Source organism: Miniopterus natalensis, chromosome 15, assembly GCF_054644295.1.
Source record: "Miniopterus natalensis isolate mMinNat1 chromosome 15, mMinNat1.hap1, whole genome shotgun sequence".
Taxonomy (NCBI): domain Eukaryota; kingdom Metazoa; phylum Chordata; class Mammalia; order Chiroptera; family Miniopteridae; genus Miniopterus; species Miniopterus natalensis.
Genome location: NC_142095.1, coordinates 30952455 through 30978709, shown reverse-complemented (window position 1 = coordinate 30978709; position 26255 = coordinate 30952455). Strand labels below are relative to the sequence as shown.

Sequence of the window (26255 nt, the reverse complement as noted above, 5' to 3'; positions counted from 1 at the left end):
CACACATTCCCTGAGCAGTGGCTGAATATAACAGTGAACCACGGAGCTGAAGAAAACGGGTGAATCAGGCCCTGCCCTGGATAAGACACACACATAAGCAATTACACCCCAAAGCCCCATGTGTGGGGGGGTAAATGTCACAAGGCAATCAAACTATTGTGGGAAGGGCCATTCCTGGCTGGGGAGAGGCCCATATGGCAGCCATTCACAGAGACCTTAACATAAGCCAGATCCCGGGCTCAGAGCTTTACCAGCATTAACCCATTTAACCCTCCCACAAAGCCACTTGGGCAGGAACAGTATTATTCCCACGGTAGAGACAAGGAAACTGAGGCTCAGAGAGGTAAAGTCACTTGCCCAAGGTCACACAGCTAGTAGTGATGGAATCTGGCAGAATTAGGGCTGAGGGCCCATGTTCTAAATTGCTGTCATCACAGAAGTGAGGCCGGTAAATCTTGGTTTTGAAATATCAGTTCTGTCCTGATGCTGCTAAGCTCTGTCTCTTCCTACATTATGCTTCTTGGGCTAGAATCACACATTGTTTCCCCATCTGCCCAGTCAGCTGGGACAAGAATTTCTGGAGCTCAAGTAAAGCCATGGGGATCATCTCCCAATTCACAGAAAAAAATAAGTAAAGAGTCAGAGCTGTTTCAGTTGGGAGTTATTCTCCTGTGCAGTTTTCAGGAACCTTGAGAGTCCAGTGTCCCTTGTTCCTCCTAAACGTCGCATGGGATGGTATCTGGCTGATCAATAGCGATCATAACCATGAATATCATTGAGTACTGGCAAGCACTTTACATGCATTGCCTCATTTAACCCTTGCCACCACAAGTGGCAGATATTTGATCTCTGTTTTACAGAGATGAGAACCAAGGCTCAAAGAGGGGAAGTGTCTTGCCAGAGGTGACCCAGGTAGTAAGTGACCGGCCCTTGAACCAGGCCTGGTGGTGCTAAACCATGTGCTCTTCTTAGCTGTTACCTGTAGGTGTTTCTTACTTTTCGTTTTTTCAGTGGTTCTCAACCCAGGCTGGACATCTGAAAAGCCTACGGTGCTTTTTAAAAAATACTTTGGCTCCCTGACCGGCGTTGCTCAGTGGTTAGGGCGTCGGCCTGCACACCAGAGGGTCAAGGGTTCAATTCCTGATTGAGGGCACGTACCTGGGTTGCAGGTTTGATCCCTGCCCCTGGTTCTGGCGCATGTGTGAGACAACCAATCGATGTGTCTCTCTCATATCGATTATCGATGTCTCTTTCTCTCTCTCCTCCCCTCTCCTTTCCACACTCTCTCTAAAAATCAATAGAAAAAATATCTTCACTCCTTGGGTGAAGATTAAAAAAAAATACTTTGGCTAGACCCATTCCAGACCAATTTAATGGGATGCTCGAGGAGTGGATACAGCTTGAAGACATTGGCTCTAGGAAATTCCTGGTGTTCTACCAAGAGCTTCAGTTTGACCTGGAACTAAATGGAGAGTTGGGTTGTGGTGAAGAAGAGATGACGTTTAGCAGATTCTTCTTCCCCTCGCCTTCCCTTCTTCCATCTCCTCCTTTTCCAGCCCACCCAGAACTAGCCTCTAGCCTCCCTCTCACTCTGAGACTATTGTGCCTTTGGGATAAGATTTCTATGTGGCTCCTACCCCACATGGTGTCTTGTAAGCCTAGCATATAATAGGTGCTCAGTAAACGTTTGGTGAATAAATTCATGATGAGACCTCTCCAGCCATTCCTTCCAGGCAGATGAGACTGTGTGGATCTAGTCTTAGGAGTTTAAAGAACACGCACAATGAGACCAAGAGGTATCCATCCCAGCAGGTAGCATTATGTTTCCGTCAGCAGCACATGAGGGTGCCCCTTGCACCACCCCTTTCCCAGCAACATGTATTAATTTACAAAAAAGAAATCCTTTCTAATTTAATAGGTAGAAAACAATCTCAGTTTTGGTTTGAATTTACATTTCTTTGACTACTGGTGAGGAGGAACATTTTTTTCATGTGCTTATTAGTCATTTGTATTGCTTCTGCGAATTGTCTGTTCCCAATTTACTAATTTACAACGAGAAATATAACTGCCAAAGGGACCGGATACACGTGTCCTCCAGCCAACACACCAGCTCCCTATAGGCGCACCCCAGGGAAAGCAAAATTCTAATCAGAACGGTGCTTGGCGAGCACAGAATGAAAATAGGGAGGGGTTGGTTTTGGGATTCCAGGGTTTAACGGCGTCAGGACAAGCTAGACCTACCGCTGGGATCACGACAGCCTTGGCCAGAACATCCTCCCTTTTTCTCTTTTCTCTGCCTCCCTGGCTACCCAACTCCTTTTCAGATGGATATGTGCTTTCTTTAGAAACATTACCACATTCATTTAGGATTCCCTCCTGGTTTGTGTGCTTGATCGCTCAAGGCAATCTTTATTCCTAGTTCCTTTGCCTCCTTGGACTGCCTTCCCGTTTCGGGTGGATTTACAGTGTAGCTGATACTTGGTGGGATGTCTGCCTCCCTCACCGTCTGGAATTGCCCTTTTCCGCAAGTGAGAGCAGCTGCAGGGGGTCTCCACAACGCATCCCACATTGGGAATGGTCACGTACTTGTGCAGTTTTCAAGCTTTACCTCAGCCCCTCCCCAGGGTCTCTGACCTCCACAAGGTTAAGATCCATTGCATTATATGCATATATGCACAACCCAAGGACCGGACAATGGTGGGGAGAGGGACTGGGGTGGGGGATGGGACGGGGTGCAATGGGTCATTGGGGAGGAAAAGGGACATCTGTAATATTTTAAACAAAAATAAAATTTAAAAATAAATAAATAAATAAATAATAAAAAATTTAAAAAGTAAAAAAAAGAAAAAAAAAAAAAGATCCATTGCAGTGAGGACTTAGAGAGTGGAGAGGAAGGTGAGGATGGCAGAGCCCAAAGAATAGGAACTAGAGGGCCTGGCCAGCGTGGCTCAGTGGCTGAGCATCGACTTAGGAACCAGGAGATTGCGGTTCGATTCCCGGTCAGGGCACATGCCCGGGTTTCAGGCTCGATCCCCAGCAGGGGACAAGCAGGAGGCCGCTGATCAATGACTCTCTCATCATTGATGTTTCTATCTCTCTCTCCCTCTCCCTTCCACTCTCAGAAATCAATAAAAACATACTTAAATACCAAATTTAAAAACCCCACCAGCCTTCTTTAAAAAACACACACACAAAAACTAAGAGGAACCAGGAAGAATGGCTCCGGGTAGGTGTGTGGTCTGGGAGAGTGCCTGGAGTAGGAAGGACAGGAAAGGTTTCATCCAAGACCCTGGTCAGTGTGGTTTAGTGGTTAGAGTGTTGGCCCGCACATCAAAGGGTCTCAGGTTCAATTCCCAGCCCAGGTCGGGGCACGTGGGGGAGGCAACCAATTGATGACTCTCTCCCACATCTATGTTTCTCTCTCTCTCTCCCTCCCTCCTACTCTCTCTAAAATGCAATGGGGGGGGATGTTTTCGGGTGAGAATTTAAAAAAATTAATAAATGTTTCATTCAAGGACCAGAGGAGAAAGAGGATTTTAGGTGGGCAAAGGCTGGGCATCTCTAGCCTAGAACATGCAGCATCCCCCTTCCTGGTGGCCCTTAGCCCTCAGTCCCCTTTACTCCAGGCCTCCAGAGTGACCTTCCTAAACCAAATCTGACCAAGTCACTCCCCTCCTTCAACCCTCCTGTGTCCCCACCACTCATGGGATAAAATTCAAATTCCTAAGGACAGCCAGCATTCAAGGTCCTTCACAGTAAACAACTTTCCTGTCCAGGCTTGCTTCCCTTCCCCAGAAGACTGCTGGATGGTTCCTGAATATGCCATGTGTGTTCACACCTCGGGCAGGGCCTTCTGTCTGGGGTGCCCTCCCTGACTTACCAATGCCTCCTCATTCTTTAAGACCCAGCTCAAATGTCTACTCCTCCCTCAAGTCTTTCCTGAGCCCCTCCCTCCTTGAAACCCTTAATTGTAGCATTTACCACATTTATGAGAGTGTAACTTTTCCAAGCATCTTCCCCTGCTGGCCCCTGAGAACTCTGACCTCAAATATCATGTTTGGTTTATCTGGGTGTCCTAACCTCCATCCAGAATGGTGCCACGTGTAGTAGGGGCTGGATGAACCACACGGTCGCTGTTGTAGACTTGCTCATGAGGAAGCACCATGCAGGGAAAATCAGAGATATGGACTCTGGCTCTGGCCCTCTGGGGCCTTGGGCAATTTTTTTATTCTCTCTAGACCTCGATTCTCTTCTCTGTAGAAGCGGAGCATTGAGACATGACTATCTGTGATGCTATTTATTAAGACTTACTCTGGACAAGGCACTATTTTACAAATAAACATAATGCTAATTATATAAGGTATGTAAATATTTCTGGTAGCATGAAAATATAAAACAAAACAAAGTCCTTGAAGTTATTTGTAGTCTAGTTCTGGAACCAAGGAAGGGAAGACCAAGACCTCTTAGGGGGAGAGGTTTTAAATTGGGGGGGAGAGGTGTATTTAATTACAAGAAACATTAGGCCGCACTTGGCCCCAAAGAGGTGGTGTGGTGAAGCGAAATAAACCTGGGTGTGAGAGGCAGTGCTCAAATCCCAGCTCTGCAACCCTGCAGCTGTGCGACCTTTAGCAAGTCTCTTTACCTTTCTAAGTCTTAAAAATTGGAGATTGTCTCAGAAAGTTACTGTGAGGACTCTGTTGGATATAGGACTCCATGAATACTAGGAATCCTTTCCTTTTAATCCCAAGGAATATAAACTACAAGGAAAGGGAGCTTGAACAAGGGACTTCATCCTTCTAAGCCTCACTGTCCCCATCCGCCACATGACAGCTGGGAGATCATGGGTGCAGAAAACTGTGCTGGGATGTTCCATAAATTTTAACTTCCCTCCCAGCCTGGCAGTGTAGCATAAACCCCAGGCTCCATCTTCTTGGGCAGAAAGCTTGGAACAAGGAATTCAGAGCTCTGGAGACAGCTAAGAAGGAAGCACAGTCAAGAAAAAGAGTCAGAGGAAGGCTCTGGAACACGTGATGATTGCCTCTCCCATCAGAAAATGCTCTTAAACAAACAGCAAGTTTCCTTCATTAATAAGGCCTGTGGAATGCAGATGAGATTTTTTTCCCTCCTCCTTTTTTGCTGATTAAGTTCCCCCAAAACCCCCTTAAGAATTTTAATAAGAAATGCAAAAATCAACAAAAGTCCAGCAAACCCTTTCCTGTTATTAAATAAAGGGAAAGTAAATATTGCAAATTGGACATATTTCATAAGAGGATGTTTTGTTTGGGCGAAAAAAAATGAGAAAGTAAAGAAAAAGCTATTTGCTTTCTGGCAGCAAATACATGTCTTTGCTGAATTTTGGTTTCAAATTTGATGACTGGGGCATTATTCCTGGTTTGCCTGGAATTCAGACCTTTTGACATCTGAGGTGGATGTACCCAGGCAGGCAGGAAAGCCAGGTTTGGGCCATGTTGGCCTATTCTCCCCTCTCTCTAGTGAGCAAGCCAAAGAGTTCTTCAGCCACTCAGGATTTATGATCCTGAGCTCAGTGGTGGGGACTTGTGGGGTCACACACAAGACAAAAGCAACTTCAAACAAAGAAGATCTTTATGAGCGAGCGAGAGAGAACAAAACACAAAAGGTTCTCTGTACCTCCTTTTTAGGATAAAATATGAGATCATAAAACATACCATATTAATGCAACATAGAGGCCCTACTGTCAGGCAGACCTGGGTTTAATTCCTGCCTGTCACCTCTTAACTGGGTAACCTTGGACAAATTACTTAACTTCTCTGAGTCACTTTCCTCACCTTCAGAAAGGGGAAATAAATGTACTTACTAATAGAGCTGTCATGAGCAGTAAATCAGTGGGAAATTGAGCCAATGCAAGGCAAGTGCTAGATTCTATATGTATCCCATATTAGCTGTGTGATATGGCAAATGTAAAGGGAGAGGGAAAAGAGAAAAAGCGGCAAGGCTTTATTTCTCTCTGTTTCATTGCCGTGATTGACAGTTCGCAAAGAACATTAGCACTGATGACTTCACATGCTAGTCACCTCAGCCGGGGAGATGGGCAAAGTGCAGTTTCCAGTTGGAGCACCCGGTGCTGGAGAGCAGGTGTGGCCATTCAAGGACACACATTAAATGTTCTTATGTGACCACGAGTTCTGAGAAAATGATGAAAGGAAAGGGAGGGAGGAAGAGAAACCAGAGGGTGTGGCCACATCCAGCCATCTTGCTCCCACAGTGGAGGCGTATCTTCCCCAGGTCCCCATGCCTCCTCCTAGTTCTCTCTCTCCTCCTTGTGGGGTTCCCACGGCTTCTCCCTGCTGGGGAGGGCAGTCACAGGCAGTGGGGTCTCTAGTGGGATACCAGGAGTTGGATCCCACCAACCACATTCCCATAGCAACCAAGTCTAGGCCCGTGCTTCCCCGTGCTACCATCTGTGTTTCTCTCAGGCCACCCTGGAGTACTGGCAACTCCCATCTTCAAACCAAAAAATTATTTGGGGTTTTTTCGTTATTGTAGTTTGTATTTATTTATTTGCCCAAAGCATCTTGTGCAAAAATTAAAACAGGTAAAGAAATACAAGTAATCTATATTCCCACTCCCCTATTTGATTCTAGATTTTTTTTTTTTTAAAGAAATAAAGCATAAGCCCTGGCTGGGTAGCTTGGTTGGAGTGTCGGCCAAATACACCAAGCTTGAGGGTTCAATCCCTGGTCAGGGCTCATACCAGAAACAACCAATGAATGCATAAATAAGTGAAACAGCAAATCAGTCTCTCTCTCTCTCTCTTTCCCTTTCTTCCAAGTCAAAAGAAAGAGGAAGGAAGGAGGGAAGGAGGGAAGGAGGGAAGGAGGGAAGGAAGGAGGGAAGGAGGGAAGGAGGGAAGGAGGGAAGGAGGGAAGGAAGGAAGGAAGGAAGGAAGGAAGGAAGGAAGGAAGGAAGGAAGGAAGGAAGGAAGGAAGGAAGGAAGGAAGGAAAGAAGGAAAGAAGGAAAGAAGGAAAGAAGGAAAGAAGGAGGAAAGAAAGAAGGAAGGGGAAGGGAAGAGGGAAGGGAAGAGGGAAGGGAAGGGAGCTAAAGTTCCTTTATCTATTACCCAAGTCCCACAGATAACTAATGAATTTGGTGTTTAGCTTTCCTGTTAATTTTAGTTTATTTTACCTATACATACATTCAGTATTTTATATTGTTTTGTGTGTATTTTAATTTACATAAGTGATACATAGGATTTATATTGTTCTGGGTCTTGCCTTTATCACCAACATTATGTTTTTTAAATCTATGCATGTTGATATGTATATAAGAGCTAGTTTATGCCTTTTTATTTAAGCCGCATAGTATTCCTCTCTGTGAACTTTTTATAATTTTATATGTCCATTCTTCTAGGGATGGTCATTTAGGTTGTTTCTTTTTTTTTTTTTAATTATAAACCACCATTCTTAGATTTTAAAAATCTTCGTATGAGTCTCTTCAGGCATCTATGCCCACATTGTTCTAGGAAATTTACCCAGGAGTCAAACGTGTTTTATTGTTAGTCACAGGCAGAAGCAGGCATACCTGAGATCCGCTCCCCCTCTGGTGCTTACTCCCTGGTGTGTGACCTTGGGCAACTCAATCCCGAACTCACTAGATTATGGAAGAATTGAGACTACTTCTAAAAAGCACCTGAAATCATGCAAATGGTAGGAGTCCAGTAGCTCTCATCATCCATGCTACAGATTTTCCTAGCAACCAAAAACGAATCTAAAGCCACGTTGGTCCAACCCTTTGCAAAAGGGGCCCTGCGCCCAGCAAAAGCAATGCCTGGAGAGCTTGCCCAGCCCACCTATTACCACATGGTGTCAGCGAGGTAAATACTTGAGCACATGTATCCCTCCGCGTCTCAGTTTTCTCACCTGTGAAATGGGAAGGGCTGTAGTGAGCATTAAATGCTAGTCATGTATGCAGGGCACTTATTAAAACCGTCTGACCTTTCCCGCTCACCCTGAACTCTTTTCTCCTTCAAAGCTGTGAAATTATCTGCGGCTCCCCGGCAGGGTAAAGCGGGGCTAGGCTCCTAATTTAACTTCGGCTTCAAGGCCCCTGCATTTTCCGTTGCGTGTGCCCCGAGGAAACGCGCGGAGGCTTCGCGCCGTCCCCGCGCCTGCCTGGCCGCGCTGCCCGCAGACGCTCTGTGGTTTAAATTTGCTAAAATATCTCCATCTAGTGGACTCGCTGAAATACTGCGGGGTTCGGCCCAGGCTGGGGAAAAACAATGGGGTGACAGCTGGGGCCGCCCTGCCCAGCTCAGAAACGCCGGCGGCTCCCCATTGTCTGTGGTGTAAAGTCCAAAGGCGAGCCTGGAATCGGGGCGCGCAGCCCGGCCCCGCCCCGCCCCGCCCCGCCCCGCCCCGCCTATCGGCCTTATCGGCGGCTCCGACCTCCAGCCCCGCCGGGTCAGCCCCTCCCGGCTCCGGGACCTCAAAGTCCACACCTGCCTGGCACATGGAGCGTGTGCCCACACCCCGCCTGCCTTCGGCCTCTCCGCTTCTCCCGAGGCTGAGCCTCCTTCCAGGCTCAGCTCAAAGGCCACCTCTTCCGGGAAGCCTCCTGGGTCCTTCCACCCATCCCAGGCTTCCCTGACCTCCCCCCAACACTTGCGTCATTTTTGTATTTACATATTTAAAGCTTTGTTTTGTCAATGCACTGCCCTTTCGTAGCCAGCGTGATGGATTAAAATAAATGCCAGCCCCATAGTCCCTGGATCTGGATCCTCATCTGGTCTCCACTACTTCCTAGCTCTGAAAACTTGGATGAGGGAGGGAACCTCAACTGTGAAATAGAAGTGAAAACGCCTATTTCACAAGGCTGTGGTAAGAATTAAATAAGATAGGATGCGAGGTGGCCGGCACATATTATTAACCCCCAATAAATTGTCCTAATGGTGGTCACTGCAGTTCTGTTTAACATTTCACAGATAAGTGATATTATTTTTTATTTTGTTAGATGTGCTAATAATATGGGGAGATATATATACACACACATATACAATCAATCCTCATTATTGGTGGATTCTGCATTTGCAAATTGGTGCACGTTCTCAACTAAAGTAAAGCCCTCCGAGGCAACCAAGGTGCACGCCCTTGGCTGGAATCGAACTCAGACCTTTCAGTCCCTGGGTGGATGCTCTAACCACTGAGTGAACCCAACTAGGGCAACAAATATGCTTTTTATCAGTCTCTTTAGTGTCACATTTTAAAAAATCCTCACCCAAGAATATGTTTATTGATTTTAGAGAGAGAGAAAGGGGGGAGGAGAGACAGAGAGAGACAGAGAGAGACAGAGAGAGAAACATCAATCAGTTGACTCCCTTATGTGCCCCAGGATTGTGCATTATAGTGCTATTGGCCGTGAGTTCAATATTAATGAATCAACAGTAAATATTAAATGAATTATCTTTAAACAGAAACACACATAAAACAAAGTTATGTACTGATTGGTTGATGAAAATGTTGTGGCCAGAGACTGGCAGGAACCTAACCCTGTATTTCCCCTAGGAGCAATGGTTCAGTGTTCACGGTGAACTACTGTGTATATATAATTCTTATTAAATATGTGTATCTATAATTCTCTGTAGGTATGTATGTGTGTAGTAAGATTTAAAGATTAGAGATACATACTGAAATATTCTGAGTAAAATTATTATGTCCAAGATCGCTTTAAAATTCTCCAGCAGTGGGATAAAAGGGGTGTGTGTGTGTGTGTGTGTGTGTGTGTGTGTGTGTGTGTGTGTAGAATGTAAAAGAAACAAGATCCCAAAGACTGAAGATTGTGGAAGAGACGATTTATTACATAATTCTTTCTACTTTGTATATGTTTGAAAAGACCATAACAAAAGGTTTAAAATACACATTGAGAGAAAATCTTGGGAGAAAAAGATCTTATTCAGTAACGTCTATTCTGGACCTGCTCTGGGGACAGGGCTCCAGATGATGCTACCTGAGATTCCCATTATGGGGGAATCCCAAGCCCCTGAGTGTGGAGCGCCCCGCTGAGTTTCAGGGGACTGGCTGTAGCCTCAGCAATCCCCCTGACTTGCTTGGCTACCTCTGGCAACACACAGTGCCTCTGAACCTTTTTTCTTATCAGTTAAATAAGGAAGTCAAACTAGACAACCCATGAGTTGCCTTTTATTGTTAAAACCCTCTAATTCTAAAACCGGTATTTCCTAAATTGGCATGTTCTGGTGCAACATTATAGCCTCCCCATAGCTCTTTCTTCCCTGCCCAATCCATCCTGATACCACTCTTCTCTGAATCTTGCTAAAATTCTTTTTTGCAACACTCCAAAAGGAAGCTTTTCTGATTTTGGTCTGTCTAAAGTCTGAACTCCTTAGCTGAGCAGTTAAGGCACATGGTGTCTTGTGCTCTTTCTAGTAACAGCTCAAAGTCCAGTTAAGGAGGACCAGGAAACAGGGAACACAGAGGAAAGTCACCCAAGCCAGCCTGGGGAGGCAAGAGGAAGTCTTCGGGAGGAAGAGATATCTGAACTGAGACCTAAAGGGTGACCAGGAATTACTGCTGCAAACAGAATGGGGAAGGACAGAGGCAACAGCGTGTTGAAAGGCCCGGAGACGAGAAAGTTGGGAAAGGTCCAAATTTCAAAGATAGTCACACCTAGCCCCACCTTTCCCTGTCACCTACCTTCCCCAACTGCCCAGCATGTGCGCTGGGGACCCTGGGGTTCACATTTGGGAAGGTATGTATTGTACTTCCTACCAGGCCTCCTTTAAAATAACCAGGTCAAGAGAAACTTTTACACTTCCCAACGCACTTTTGTTTCACTCATCCCACATCATCCTGATGACCCATTTTTCAGTAGAGGGAACTGAGGCTCAGAAAGGTTAAGTCACTCACTGAAGACAGCCAGCGAGGTAGGAAGTGGGGATTAAAATGCAGGTCTGACTCCTGGCCTGTTGTCCTTTACACTGCACAGGGCAGCCAGTGCGCAGTGGCTTTCGGTCAGCTGTCCGCGAGATTGCTTCCTTACACCCTGCACGCTGCATCTTATACGTAGGCACTGAGAAAGCTGACATCAGTTCAGGGCCAGGTAGCCTCAAGCTTCCCATCTCGCAGGGGCGAGGCCTCTAAGTCTTTAGACTGGACGTAAGTCTAAGCTCCACTACCTCCCAGCCATGTGACATTGAACAAGTAACTTCGGATCTCATCTGTAAAATGGGTCGTGCGGGACGGTCGTGAGACTTAAACGAGAAGGGCGACCGCGCAGGAGGCTGCCGCATCACACTGGGGCGCGCAGTCTCAGCCGCGCGCCGGGGGCCAGCCGCACGCACAGAACGCCCCGGCCCCCGCCCCCGCCTTCAGGCTGTACGCAGGCGCGCTCCGCCAAGACCCTGCGGGCGTGCCCACGGGCTCTGCGGCTGCGCACACGTGCGGCTTTGCGGCCGCACTACTTGACGGCAGCAGCGTCCGCCCCCTGACCGGCGTTGTCGGGGTAACGGCCAGCGCGTGGGGTCGATGAAGGTAAGGCGCCCGCGCAAGGGGCGGGAGGCACGCTGGGGTGCTGAGCTTGGGGGTCTGCAGCGCGCCGCGCCGGGGCGGGGTTTGACCGCTGACCGCTGGAGGAGGCAGCCGCCTCCGAAAGCCCGCCCGGCGGGGAGTGAAAAGGACCCGGAGACTTTCCCTCGGTTCCGCAGCCGGACTGACTGGGCCGGGAGGAGGAGCTAGGCCTCCTAGTTCTTCCGGAGTTAACTCCTCTCTTCCTACTCGTGCACCTGTAGCCCTTCGTACTTCTCTTTCTTCTTTCTGGAAATATTAACACGACGTCCCGGGGCTGGGGATGTTGGGGTGCGTCCGACCTCTGTCTGCCCGAGAGGAGCCTCCGCCGCTAGTGAGGCTGCTGGAGGGTGGCGGGACTCAAGGAAACCAGCAAAGGGATAAGCTGAGACAGTTAGGAACCTGTTGGGCCCCTTAGCATTTTGGGGCTTGTGTGCCATCGTGTGTTGCAGTTGCATCTACCGTCTGGCTAGCACTTCCCGTGGTTGGCCCAGTACTGCGCGCCTTCGCACAATTACCCATTTAATCCTCGCACAGCCTTCAAAGGTTTATCGTTTGTTTATACTGTCTTAGTCTTCGGTTCCAACTTGAAAGCTCCCCAGAGGCGCGATTGTCTGTCTTGTCCCTTTTATCCCTGCCTCCCCTAGCCCGGGAGGTAAGCAGTTGGAGTTTCAAACGTTTTAATTGGGAGAAGATTTGTTGGGTGGGAGGTTTTAATCGGGCTTGTTAAGGCAAGGTGGAACCCAGGGAATTGGAAAATTAAATGTAGCTACCAACCCGCTTTTGGTTTTGCTTTGTTTTGTTTGGAATGAACATTTATTGATCACCTAAAAGGTGTTAGCTTATCTGCTCAAAGGAAGAAGAAAGAACAAGCCCTGCTTTTAATAGACAAGTAAATGTACTTAACACTGCCGGCGTTTTGGGAAAGGAAAAGTAACAACCTCACAGGTACATAGCATTGAGCCCCTCTGAGTCCCTTTCCTCATCTGTACGATAGGGGGCTGTTGGGATTAATTGTGTTTGAATAGGCCATCCTGTAACCAGTGGTTGGCATCTTTGGCTACAGGTTGAAATCACCTGGGTTCCACCCCAGAATTTCTGATATAATTGCAGGTAAGGCCTAGGCATTAGGAGTTTTAATTTTCCCCGGGTGATTCTAAGGGCAGCCAAGCTTGAGAACCACTGTTATATGGCAACCCAGGTTAATTTTCTCGATCTCTTTTCAGTTGTCATAACCTACACTGTCTCCAAGTCTGAACCAGCCTTCACATCCCAAACCCTGGCAACTGACCCAGTCCTTCCTATACATCTGTGTGTGCTTCAGACATGGGTCCTCATCTAGCCCATCTTCTTACCATGCCCTGTCTCCCCGCCTTACTAACCTCACATCTTCCCTAACAATGGGGCTTTGGGAAAATGACTTGCGCTCTCTACGCCTGGGTTTCCTTGTTTGCGTATTCAGGATAGCAGTACCCACCGTGCTAGCATGTTGTACCTACCAATGATGGTTACCTCCTTTAATTTTACTCCCATCCCACATCTTACATCTCCTGTCATGGCACTAAAGAAACATATCCTAAATGCTTGTTGCAGATACGGAGAATATAAAATTCAATCCTTTCTCCCCTTCTTTGCCTTCCAAGTTCAGCACAAGGCAACTCTTCCACAAAACTATGAAACTAGAGAACATCTAGTTCATCCTATTTAATTTTTTAAATAACAGCTTTATTGAGAGATCATTCGCATACCGTAAAATTCACCTTTGTAAAATGTACAATTCAGTGATTTTAATATATTCACAGAGTTGTGCAACCATCATCATCACTGCAATCTAAACATTTTCATAATCCCCGAAATAAATTCCATACATATTAGAAGTCACTCCAACATTTTTCCTTTCCCCCAGCACTTGCAATTGCTAATCTACAGTGGTACCTCAGTTTTCGAATGTCTGTGTTGATGAACATTTCGAACATTAGTGCCATGACAGGAGATGTAAGATGTGGGATGTGAGTAAAATTAAAGGAGGTAACCATCATCGGTAGGTACAACACGCTAGCACGGTGGGTACTGCTATCCTGAATACGCAAACCCAGAAGTAAATGCTTCGGTTTTCTAACACACCTTGGAAGTCGAACATGCCATACGGCTTCCACTGAGGGCAAGATTCTGAGGCCTAGCTGTCAGCTGTTGATCCCTCTGTTTTCCAACATTTCAGAACTTGAATGGTTTTCTGGAACCGATTACATTAGAAAACAAGGTACCACTGTACTTTGTGTCTGTATGGATTTGCTTATTCTGGACATTTCATATTAATGGTCTTATACATGCAGTATGTGGTCTTTTGTGACTGGCCTCTTTTACTTAGTATAATGGTTTCGTGGTTCATCATGCACATTGTAGTATATATCAGTACTTCATTCTTTTATTATTGCTGATAATATGTCATTATGTGGATATCCCACATTTTGTTGATTCATTTATCTGTTGATGAGCATTTAGGTGGTTTTTACTTTTTGGCTTTTATGAATAATATTACTGTTAACAGTCATGTACAGATTTTTATGTGAACGTATTTCCACTTTTTTTGTATCTATACCTTATAGTGGAATTGCTGGATCATATGGTTACTCTGTGGCTACCATTGAGTAACTTCCAGGCTGGGTATCTACTCCTGTTCAGTTCGAAGATGAAGAAACGGCTCAGAGAGCTTAAATGGGTTGTGTAGGTCACAGGATAATATTGGCATCTTTTATATATGGAAGGCCTACTAATGAGTCAAATTCTTCATGTACATGCTGTCACATGGGGAGAGATGACACTAGATTCTTGATTTTGAGGTCTTGTAAAAAACTGTTTTGTTTGTTGTTTTTGTGGCAAGAAACCTATCACACACACTTGGGTTGGAGTACAGAGTTCTTGCCATCAAGTGTCATAGCTCAGTATTGCTTTTTTTTTTTTTTTTTAGAGTACATTAGCCATCAGAAAAGGAAATATCCTAAACAAACCAGGCAAATTAAGACATAACTTTTCATTTTTGCTTGTTTGAGAGTTTAAATAGGAAGTTCTTGAAGTTAGCCATTAAATATTTTCTTTTAAAAACAATTCCATATGTAATATATGCAAATCAAATACTAACCAGAGGTTAAGTTATAAAAGTGAAAATCTCATAAAAGTCTGAATTGTTCCTGGAAATCCCTAGGAAGTTCCTCACTGGAGATCAATGTCCTGCTTCAGAAAAAGCCAGCACAGCATTGTTTAAGCTTTAGAATAGTTACTTCGACAACTAAATAGTAAATGCTTGGGTTGAGGGATAGGTCAGCAAGTGAAAATCCAGTTAAAATGCCATTGGAAGAAAATCTCTTCATTGCCCATTAGCATGCAGTATACATAGTTTTGTTATGAATGCTATACCGTGTGTGTGTGTGTGTGTGTGTGTGTAATATGTACAGTCATGCTCAGTATGTGATTATATTGAGGGATCTAACTTAGAAATTACTCTAGCATTTTGCTGCTTGGAATACTTTGGCAATTTTATGGAGGTTCCAACTTATTTTTTTATTTTTCATAGTTATCTTTGTAACTGATCTTTCAATTTCTCTAACTCTCCCTTGGTCTATGTTTTTCTTTATCCTCATTTAACTCCTCAACTTCTTTGAGCGGGTGGATAAAGACATCGCACAGTGGACAAAGCTTTTAATTTTTTGAATGGTCATGAGCAGTTACAACCACTCACCCTCCTTTCTCAGCTTTGGCCACCTCTGTTGGCTGGTGTCAGGCTTGGTTACATCCCCTGCCCAGTGGGATGCTGGTATTGAATGCAGGAGGCACCTCAATAATCAGTCCTCCTTCTTTCTTTGTGAGGGTTTGGAGCCATGTAGTTTAAACGTGTGATACAGCTCCACTGTATCTTCAAGCACAGATACGCTCTCAGCTTAAATGGAGTCTAGACCCAGGACGGAGGGAGCAGCAGGTTCAAGTCTTCTGTCTCATTCTAGGGCGTCTGCTCGTCACTTGGAGCGGCTGGCCCAATCTCTTGCACTGTTTACATTTTTCCCCCCTTGCGTATGGTTGAGTTTTCCTAAATTCAATGCATCTACCATGGCTCTATGTTTTATCGCACAATACACTCAACTCCACTTCCTTCCTTTAGCCGTTATTGAATTGCAGCCTGTTGTGCGTTAGGTGCCTGTTTTGTCTCCTCAAGCTGAGTATAAGGCCTGGAAGGGAGAGGTACTGACTTCAGCTTCCTTTACGCCCTCCTAGTGCTGGGTGCACAGCAAGTAATTCCACAATAACCCTTTAGCTTCTAACCTTGAGAAATAGCCTTCAGACAAAGGGGGACAGATGCTACCTGTGCTTGCAGCAGAAGCTAGAAAGAAGAACATGGGCTTTGGCATTCAGCAGACCTGGGATGGTCTAGTGCCCAACTCTCTGGGGCCTTTTATATAGCCTCTCAAACCTGAATCTGACTCCTCATCTGTATAGTGTTAGTAGGGCCTACCCCATCATAATAGTTACAGCGAACATGCATAGCGCTCAGTATGAACCGGCTATTCTTCTGAGCACTTTATGAGTCTTAACTATAAGATAGAATTTATTTTTATTCTTATTTTTTAGATGAGGAAACCAAAGCACAGAGAGATTAAGTAACCTTTGTCCACAATCACACAGCTAGGAAGTAGTGAAGCTGATTCCTATCCTGGCACTCTGCTTTACAGTTCTTAGCCACTTGGAGGTACATAATAGACCCTTAATTGGGAACTGCTGCTGTCATTTTTTAAAAAATTTTTTTTTATTGTTGAAAGAATTACAGATGGCCCCTTTTTTTCCTAATTGACCCCTTCTACCCTACACCCACCCCCTGCCCCAGGCCTTCGCCACACTATTGTCTGTGTCCATGGGTTGTGCATTTATGCATATAAATTCTTTAGTTAATCTCTCTCCCTGCAACCCACCCACCCCCACCTTCTCTCTGAGATTAGTCAGTCTGTTCCATGCTTCTATGTCACTGGGTCTATTTTGTTCTTCAGTTTATTTTGTTCTTTAGATTCCACATATAAGTGAGATCATGTGATATTTGTCTTTCTCTGCCTGGCTTATTTTGAGTAGCATAATATTCTCCAGGCCCATCCATGCTGACCCAAAGGGTAAGAGATCCTTCTTCTTTACAGCTGCATAGTATTCCATGGTGTAAATGTACCACAGCTTTTTATCCACTCATATACTGATGGGCTGTTTCCAGATCTTAGCTATTGTAAATAACACTGCTATGAACATAGGGGTGCATAATTTCTTTTTGATAAGTGTTTTGGGTTTCTTAGGATATATTCCTGGAAGTGGGATCACTGGGTCAAAAGGCAGCTCCATTTTCAATTTTTTGAGAAAACTCCATACTGTTTTCCATAGTGGCTGCCCCAGTTTGCATTCCCACCAGCAGTGTATCAGGGATCCCCTTTCTCCACATGGTCACCAGCACATGTTATTTGTTGATTTGTTCATGGTAGCCATTCCGACAGGTGTGAAGTGATACCTCATTGTGGTTTTAATTTGCATCTCTCTGATGATTAGTGACATTGAGCATTTTTTCGTACGTCTCTTGGTCATCTGTATGTCCTCTTGGTGAAGTGTCTATTCAGGTCCTTAGCCAATTTTTTAATTGGATTATTTGTCTTCCTCTTGTTGAGTTGTATGAGTTCTTTGTATATTTTGGAGATTAGCCCCTTATCAGATGTATCCTTGGTGGATATGTTCTCCCATACCGTGGGGTTCCTTTGTATTTTGAGGATGATTTCTTTTGCTGTGCAGCAGCTTTTTAGTTTGATGTAGTCCCATTTGTTTATTTTTTCCTTTGTTTCTCTTGCCTTAGGAGATGTATCGGTGAAAATTCCGCTATGTGAGATGTCTGTGACTTTACTTCGTATGTTTTCTTCCAGGATTTGTGTGGTTTCACGACTTACATTTAAGTCTTTTATCCATTTTGAATTTATTCTTGTGTATGGAGTAAGTTGGTGATGTAGTTTCATTTTTTTTGCATGTATCTGTCCAATTTTCTCAATACCACTTATTGAAGAGACTGTCTTTACTCCATTATATGCTCTTGCCTCCTTTGTCAAATATTAATTGACCATAATGAGGTGGATCGATTTCTGGGGTTTCTGTTCTGAGGAACTGCTGCTGTCATTTTTATTTATCAGTGCCTTAAAATTGGAAGACGATTGACATAATGTTTGGAATGTATTTTAAGTTTCTTTTATCTTTATATTCCCAGCACCCCTGATATTAGGAGCCCCTGGTAGGTACACAGTAAAAGTCTGTTGGCTGAGTGAAAGAATAGGAGTAACAGGCAGAAATCCTATTGTGCTTATATAGCATTGTAACTTTTAGGGCATGTCACTAGGCCACAGTCTTGTCAGCTGTAGTTAGAAATAATGCCACTGACTTCTTGGGCATTGTTGTGGGAATTAATTGAGATATTCTAGGTGAATGAGATTTTCACTGCTTTTACAAAATGTTCTCATGACTCTGTGTCTTTTAGTTCACTGCGTTATAAATATTTTATTTTTCCCACAGACCACAAAGTTTTCTGAGCCTAGGTATAAATGTACTTGCATTTTTTATCAATGAAGTTATTGATTGACTATCTTGTTTCTTTATCTTTATTATACTCTTTAAAGAACAGTTACACTTGAAAAATGGCGGAAGCAGTTTTCCATGCCCCAAAGAGGAAAAGAAGAGTGTATGAGAATTATGAGTCTCCATTTCCGATCCCTTTTGGTCAGAAAGACTTCAAAATATTCCGCGCTGAAATGATAAACAACAGTGTAATTGTGAGGAACGCAGAAGATATTGAGCAGCTGTATGGGAAAGTAAGTATAGGTGACCCTTACCTGAGAGAGAGAGAGAGAGAGAGAGAGAAACATCAATGTGAGACAAATATCGATCAGTTGCCTCCCATATGCACCCCAACTGGGGATCAAACCTGCAATCTAGGTATGTGCCCTGACCAGGAATCAAACCCACAACCTTTTTGGTGCATGGGATGATGCTCCAACTAACTGAGCTACCTGACCTGGGCCACTGGGGCACTTTTTAAACAGCTTTATTGAGGTATAATTTACATCCGTAAAATTCAACCATTCTTAGTGTACAATTCAGTGATTGCAATAAATTCATAGAGTTGTACAACCACCGCCACAATCCTGTTTTAGAGCCTTCCCATCAGCCCAGAGTGTTCCCTCATGTCCATTGCACTTAATCCCTGCTCCCACTCCCAGCCTGAGGCACCCACCAATCCACTTCTGTCTCTTCAAATATGCCCTCTCTTGACATTTTTATGAAACATGTAGGTTTTAACCACCTTCCCAAAGTGGGATACAGTGGCTGGCATTGACCCTGGTGAGATGGCAGTCTAGGTCAAGGCAGCCTCTCCACATTCGCAATACATAACATTAAACAAGAGCTTCGTAAAGTGCTATACACATTATTTATTCTGATTTTTAAATCTAGGTGAGGGTGAAAGATGTTCATTTTATTATTCTCTCAAATTTCTATGGGCTTAAATTAAGAAGTGGAGGGGGGGAATCTGTGTCAACAGGAAGGGAGTACAGGAGAATCCAGGAAGCTTTTTATACCTGGCAGACTTGGCTCCTGCTTTTAGACACACTACTCCTGACCCCCATGTGAAGGAGAATCCCTGCCTCTGCCTACCCTGTTGCCTTCAGCTTATCAGACCAAGAATGAAGTCATTAGTTATGAGACAAACGAAGTACTAAAAACTTACTAGCTCTCTTCAGTCAGAGAGAGAAAATGCTAAGATCTTCATTAGTATTCATTAGATAATCAGAGGGAAGATGTAAAGCTGTGAAAAGTGGAATAAATTTCTTGTTAATTCAAATAGTGATTCTTCCTTAACTAAAAAATTGGTAACTAAAGGTGAACTAACTTTATTTTCTCTCTTCCTGGAAGGGTTATTTTGGAAAAGGAATCCTGTCTCGAAGCCGTCCTAACTTCACAATTTCAGATCCTAAGCTGGTTGCTAAATGGAAAGGTAAACTTGACCATCACTCAGTTCTTTTGGCAAATTATTATTTTCTTTCAGTTTTGATCTTCCACCTCAGATTACATAGTAAAATTTTAGTGGAGAAGTAAAATGCACACTGACAATTTTACTACTAAAAGTAGTAACTAGGATAATTCTGATGAAGGTAAAAGTGTTCTTACAATGGGTGAAAATATGTTTTATCTAATTTCTGGAATTATCAAAAGTGTTATTCGGCTTTTCTGTTGCTAAGCATTGCCTAGAAGAATACTATGCATGTGGAAGGTACTGATAATTAGGTTCCTGCTCACCTATATGCAAAATGAGTTTCATTTCTAGAATTAGAATTTATAACATTAACTATGACATTGATGGATTTTTTAAAACAGTAATGTGTTTAGTTCTCACTTGCTGATCCTCTTTAATTTATAAATCTTTTATCTTAGTGTATTTCTCTAGTCTCATGGTAATTAAATAAGCACCATCAGCAGGTTAAAACGAATGGGTTGTTTTTTTTAATTCTCACCCAAGGATATGCTTTTCATTGACTTTTGAGAGAAAGGAAGGGAGAGAGAGAAAGAGAGAAACATCGATGCGAGAGAGAAACATTGATCAGTTGCCTCTCATAGGCGCCTCAACTGGGGATTAAACCCGCAACCTAGGTATGTGCCCTGACCAGGAATAGAACCCACAGCCTTTTGGTGTACCATATGACACCCCAGCCAACTGAGCCACCCTGCCAGGGCATAAATATGTGTTTAAAATATAAGGAAGGATAAACCATAATTTTTTTAATGCCTATGGGGGAGGGGTGGAATAGGATGGAGAGAGGTGAGACTTTATAGATTTGACTTTGGAACTTTGTAAATATATTGCATGATTATAAAACAAAGTTAAATTTTAAAAGGTAATTCTTAAAAAAAAAAAAAAAAAGGAACCTGTATATCACGTTGGTGGTATAGCCACAAGGGGTAAACTGTTTTGAGTGACTTCAAAGCATGATCATTTGACTGATAGACTTTGTGCCAGTTATCTCCTGCCACAGTGTTATCTCACAAACCACCCCAAATTTCAGTGGCTTTCACTAGCAACCAAATTGCTCACAAGTCTACAGGTTTGCTGGGTAGGTCTGCTGATCTTGGCTGGATGTGCTCATCCATCTGGTTAGTCAGAGGTCAGCTGGCTGGTCTAATGGGCCGAGTCCGGTACTGGATCTAGCTGGACGCACTGGTGCCTGGCTGTCGGTTGGCTGTCAGCTGGCCTCGGAGGGCCTTGACTGGGATGAGGGCGGGCACCGCGTGTGCCCCAGCCCTCCAGCAGGCTAGCCCAGGTTTGTCCTCGTGGTTATGGTGAAGGATCAAGAGCACACCCCAGTGTGCCGGTGCTTTCCAGGCCTCTGCTGTCATTGTGTTTGCTAATATTTCACTGGCCCAGAGTCAGGGGCTTGGCCGGTGGGAGACCTGAAGAACTGGGGCAGTCAACCTGCCATATACTCTAAAGAAAGAAAGAGCTACAAAATAATCTTTTCATTGTTTTCAGCAATTATTTTATGGCTGGTAGTGTTGTTACTGTTATGCTGAGACTGTTATATCTATACTGTATGATTAAGCAAATGAATAATTTTGATGGTGTGGCTGAGAGCAGCCAGGATTTTTTAGATGAAACTCCTTGTACCAGGAAGCAAGGAAGCTATGAAAAACTACTAGGCTTGTTTCAAAAGAGGCTTCCACTGGCTGTGGAAGCATTTGAACATCAATAAGAATACTACAATTTATTTTAAAATTTATTCATAATAATACCCCCAAAATGCTTGAATCCTTTAGTTCATACTGATACATGCCAGAAGAAATTCATTGTTCACCTATGGGGGATTCATCATTTTGAAAACTGGAATATGTGGTAGCCAAATAGTGAGGGATTTCTCTTTATAGAAGAATCTCACTAATAAAGAAGAAATAATTGGATTAGAATATTACCATTTTGCAACCTCTCATGAATTATTAGATCTAGACATTGTTCAGCAATGGTGCTGATGACATAAGAAGAGCCAACAAGACACTTTGTGTCTTCTGATGAAAACACACAGCACCACCTATCAAGTAAGCTGCCCCCAAAATCGAACCTGGGTCTAATCAAGGCTCTAGTTCCACCAATTCACAGGAGATGCAGGAAACAGAGGAATGTGTTAAGCCCGCGCTGCTCAAAGTACTCAGGTGCAGCAAGGTAAGACCTTTGCACAGAATGGAAATAGATCCCATTTCATTTAGCTACAGCTATTTACCTATTTACCTGCAACTTCCTTCTCCATGAAAATCTGGCTATGAAAACAAGGTGAGCTGAACAAACAAGCAGTGTGCTGAGTGAGTCAGTTACTTCATGTCTTCTTGAACCGGCGGGCCTGTGGCCACCTTTGAGTGGCACTTTGTTAACAGCACAACGGGGATGTGTTCATCTGAAGCCAGACCGGGAAAAGTTCTGCAGGACAGAGGACCCAGATCTGCAACAAATGAATTTCAGGGAAACCTATATTAGAATCAACTGAAGATACATCAATCAGTTACAGTGTATGGGCCTTATTTGGGTTTTAAAGCTGAACATCATCTATTTCAAGCCTTTAATCCACCAGAGAGAAGGCCAAATTTGGGAGAGGAGAGATGACTTGCCCAAAGTCCTTTGTGTGTGTGTGTGTGTATATTATATTTATTTCTCAATTAGAGTTGACATTCAATATTATATTAGTTTCAGATATACAGCATAGTGGTTAGATATTTATATAACTTACAAACTGATCCCCCCGATAAGTCTAGTACCCAGCTGGCACCACACATAGTTATTATAGTATTGTTGACTGTATTCCCTGTGCTGTACTTTACATCCCCATGACTCTTCTGTAACTTCCAATTTGTGCTTCTTAATCCCTTCACCTTTTCCACCCAGCCCTGCAACACCCCTCCCACCTGGCAACCATCAACTTATTCTCTGTATCTATGAGTTTGTATCTGTTTTGTTTTTTCACTTATTTTGTTTTTTAGATTCCACATATAAGCGAAATCATATGGTATTTGTCTTTCTCTGCCTGACGTATTTTACTTAGCATAATACCCTCTAGATCCCTCCATGTTGTCTAAAACCCACACCATTAGGTGACCCAGTAAATATTTTAAGTGGAAAGACTTCTCCAGCCAGACGCCCAGAGCTAGAAGTAGAGCTCAGAACTCCTAAATCCACACCCAAAGCCCTGGCCAGCTATGTTAGTTGGTTAGAGCACTGTTCCGATATGCCAAATTCACACCCAAACACTGCCATGAAACTTGCTTTAACAACCCTTTCTTATAGGTACAGCTTTCACTGAAAATGCTTTATGGAGCACGGGACAATGAGGGTAAAGTGTAAAACTTTAGGGCCTCAGTATTCTCATCTGACAGTTGAGAGCGTGAGCATTCAGAGGTGGCAGAAAGAATTCCTCTTGCATGCCATTGCTGCTGGAGAATTGAGTTGAGAAGCATTCTGAGGTCACACCTGAGTCCAGCAAGAGCACTGATTGGTTTGGTACAGGGTTTGGGTGTAGGGAGTGATGGCAATATAAAGCACGTTTGCCATTGCTGGTTGGACAGTCAATCTTCTAGGTGTATGATTTTGTGAATTTTGAAATTCTTAGTCTTTTCTAGGTTTTCAGTGTTTTTTCTCCTTAAGGAAAATGTGTCTGAATTAATGGAACTTCTTTGTTGTTACAGATGTGAAGACAAATATGCCTATAATCACATCAAAGAAGTAAGTCATGCTGAACTGTGGCCTTGGTCAAAATTATAGTTGAAGTCAGGTCTATTTTTAGATAAGCTTTTCTAATGTGATAGTCTATACCTTTTTTTTTTTGAGTAGATGAGTTCTTGAAGTGAATCAAATCATATTTGAAATGTACTAAGTTTATGTTTTAAAATAATCCTAAACCAAATCTTTTGCAAGTTGGATTCCTTCCCAGATATGAACAACTACCCTGTAATGTATATGTCTTTAAGTGCTAAGATGCTTAGACTTAGATTTAGACCTGGCCTCCTGGGCTGTGTGGGCATACACAACCTGACCCCCTTCATTGCTCTATACTAATAGGGTTAGAGAAAGAGGCTTTCACAGGCTCTTCCGGTCCGCTCATATAGTGTAACTTCTTCCCCTGGGCTCTTGTTTATGCTGTACCTGTTTCCTGGATCATTTCTCCCTGACCCCGAAAAATGCACACTGCCTATTTCTGCACATTCCACATATAGCTTACTTGCTGCTCTCTCGGAGTTTCTCTCCTCACCACCGCCCTTCCCTCCGCTGAGTTGTGGGTCATTCCTCCAGCTCCCGTGGAGTCTGCTTCAGAGCCCCGCACTGTACTGTTTGTCGTACACATAGATTTAGAATGTCAGGTCTTGGAGAGCAGGGACCATGCCTGGTTCCTCTTGGCAGCCCCAACACTTAGTGGCCCTTTGGTAGGATCTTGTTGGCTAATGTTCACCCATCTAAATCCTATCATCCCTAAGGTGCAGCTTCAGTCGCAATTCTTCCAGGAAGCCTTTTAAAACCACTCATGTTCACAATGATATCTCATCTTGCTTCTGCATGTACTGGCAGAATCTGATAGGTCCTTTTGTTTACATGCCCAGTAACCCCAGGGCCAGAGGAGTGTCCAGGAGGCAGTGGCACCAGGGAGATCTCAGTGGCTGCTTTGGCTAAAACCACAGGCTGGGCACAGGGTTAGAGTCCCAGTCTGTGGGAGGGGCCTGCAAAGAACCTGGCAGAACCTCCATCACAGGAGGGCTGCAGTATAGGCAGGTTGCTGCAACCAACACTAAGACTCAGAAACAAAAGAGAAGCCTGCCCCTCAGAACTGCACCCTGATCCGGCTGGCAGTAATGACGACACGATGTCAAGCTAGTTTGAATATGTAAGATTGTTGCCTGCCTGAAGGTTATCCCTTTGTAAGCTAGGTTATCCATTTAAAAGCTCTGCAATGTAATATTCCTAGAATTTTATTGATCCTTATATTAGTTTCCTAGGGCTGCCTTAACAAAGTACCACAAACTTGGGTGGCTTAGAAGAACAGGAATTTATTTTCACCGTTCTGGAGGCCAGAAATCCCAAATCAAGGTACAGTAGGGCTATGCTCCCTCTAGCAGCTCTAGGATCCTTCCATGTTAGCTTCTGGTGATAGCCAACATCACTATCATCATCATTATAGCCAGTGATACGGATTGTTCCAACAGTGCCGGTTACTGGTCTGTATACCTGTATCATCTCCGTTCATCTTCGTAAGAAATCTTCAAGTAGGTATAGTCATTTCCATCTGTACATGGGAATCTGTAATTATCTTGCCCAAGATTACGTGAGCTTAAACCAGGAAGTTCAGCTCCAGAGCCTGAGAGGAATTGACACATAATGAGAATAATAACATAGTTTTATATGCGGGCATTCCTTGTGCTAGATACTATGCTGATAACAGGTTTATGGGTTGTCTCCTTAAGTCCTTCACCACCCCCGTGAGCTAGGTCCTGTTATTATCTGTCTTTGACAGATGAGGAAACAACCAGAGGATCAGAGGAGGTTAAGTAACTTGCTCAAAGCCAATACCTGAACCTAAGCAAACTGACTCAGAATTTTGCTGTGAACTTCCAATGATAAATGGGTATTAATTAATAAGGTGGTGGAGAAGGTCATTCTATGTAAATGGAAGAGGTGTGATCAAGGCGTAGAAACATGAGCAGCTGATGCGTGGTCAAGTGGTATCATCTGTGTTCCTGCTGCCCTAAAATGAGTCTGCTTTTCATCAGTCTCGTTACTGTTTCTAATCAGAGCCGTCGCCACCTTTTCTTTCTGCCACTCTCCCCCTTATGTTTTCTGACTTTCGCTTTTGTCTTCCTGCCATTTCTCTCCAGCAGTGTTTGGAGTTAATGGCGGTAGGACTTGGCTTTTGGATTGCCAGCCCTTTAGAGGACACCTGTTATATAACCCATATGTCTTAGTCATTTGTGCATCTGTCTGTTTTCATCACCAGTCTTATTTAGAGGCTTTCTTCTACATACTTTTGTGGCCACAGTCTCATTTGCGCTTTCATAAATGAACATCTGAGGTCATTATGAGACAGAAATGCAGGCATGATTCTGGCATTTGGCAGAAAAGCAAAAAGAGACTAGAGGTGCTAAGTGGCTTAGCTGAGAATCACAGAAGAGCCAACTCCAGAACCCACGTGGTTTAGCGCTTGTCCCCACATGGCTGCCCCTGCTCTCAGAGAGCAGTTAATTAAGGTGCACATTTCCATTCGTTAAAATGTCATTTGCATTTTAATATGATATATATTGAGTCAAAATGTTTTTATTTTTCGAGTCTCCCTAAAAATCCCACAATCATATAGTAACAAGTATTTATTGAGTACTTTCTACATTCTGAGCACTTTACATGTGTTATCTTCTTTAATCCTTGCAACAACCCCATGAGGCAGGTAGTTATCCCTGGTTCACAGAGGAAGAACTGAGCCTTAGAGAGGAGGGTATATAGCTAGTATGAGAACATGATGGAGTGAGGGTTTTGAACTCACATCTGCCTTGACCACTCTTTTGCAAAGATCAGAGTAGTGACCTGTGTGTGCTCGCTCTCTCAATTCCAGATCATCTGCTCAAAGGGG

The 26255-nt window shown here is 43.9% G+C and overlaps 1 protein-coding gene across 1 annotated transcript in view; it reads left to right on the top strand.

Annotated features, from left to right (window-relative positions):
* Nucleotides 1-11611: 11611 nt before the first annotated feature.
* TSEN2 (tRNA splicing endonuclease subunit 2) overlaps nucleotides 11612-26255 on the top strand; it is a 35312-nt gene continuing 20668 nt past the window's right edge. The window contains exons 1-4 of the mRNA XM_016209909.2: nucleotides 11612-12504; nucleotides 18234-18425; nucleotides 19525-19606; nucleotides 23332-23368. Coding sequence (XP_016065395.2) covers nucleotides 18252-18425; nucleotides 19525-19606; nucleotides 23332-23368 — 293 coding nt within the window. The 5' untranslated portion in view covers nucleotides 11612-12504; nucleotides 18234-18251. The remainder of the gene's footprint in view (nucleotides 12505-18233; nucleotides 18426-19524; nucleotides 19607-23331; nucleotides 23369-26255) is intronic.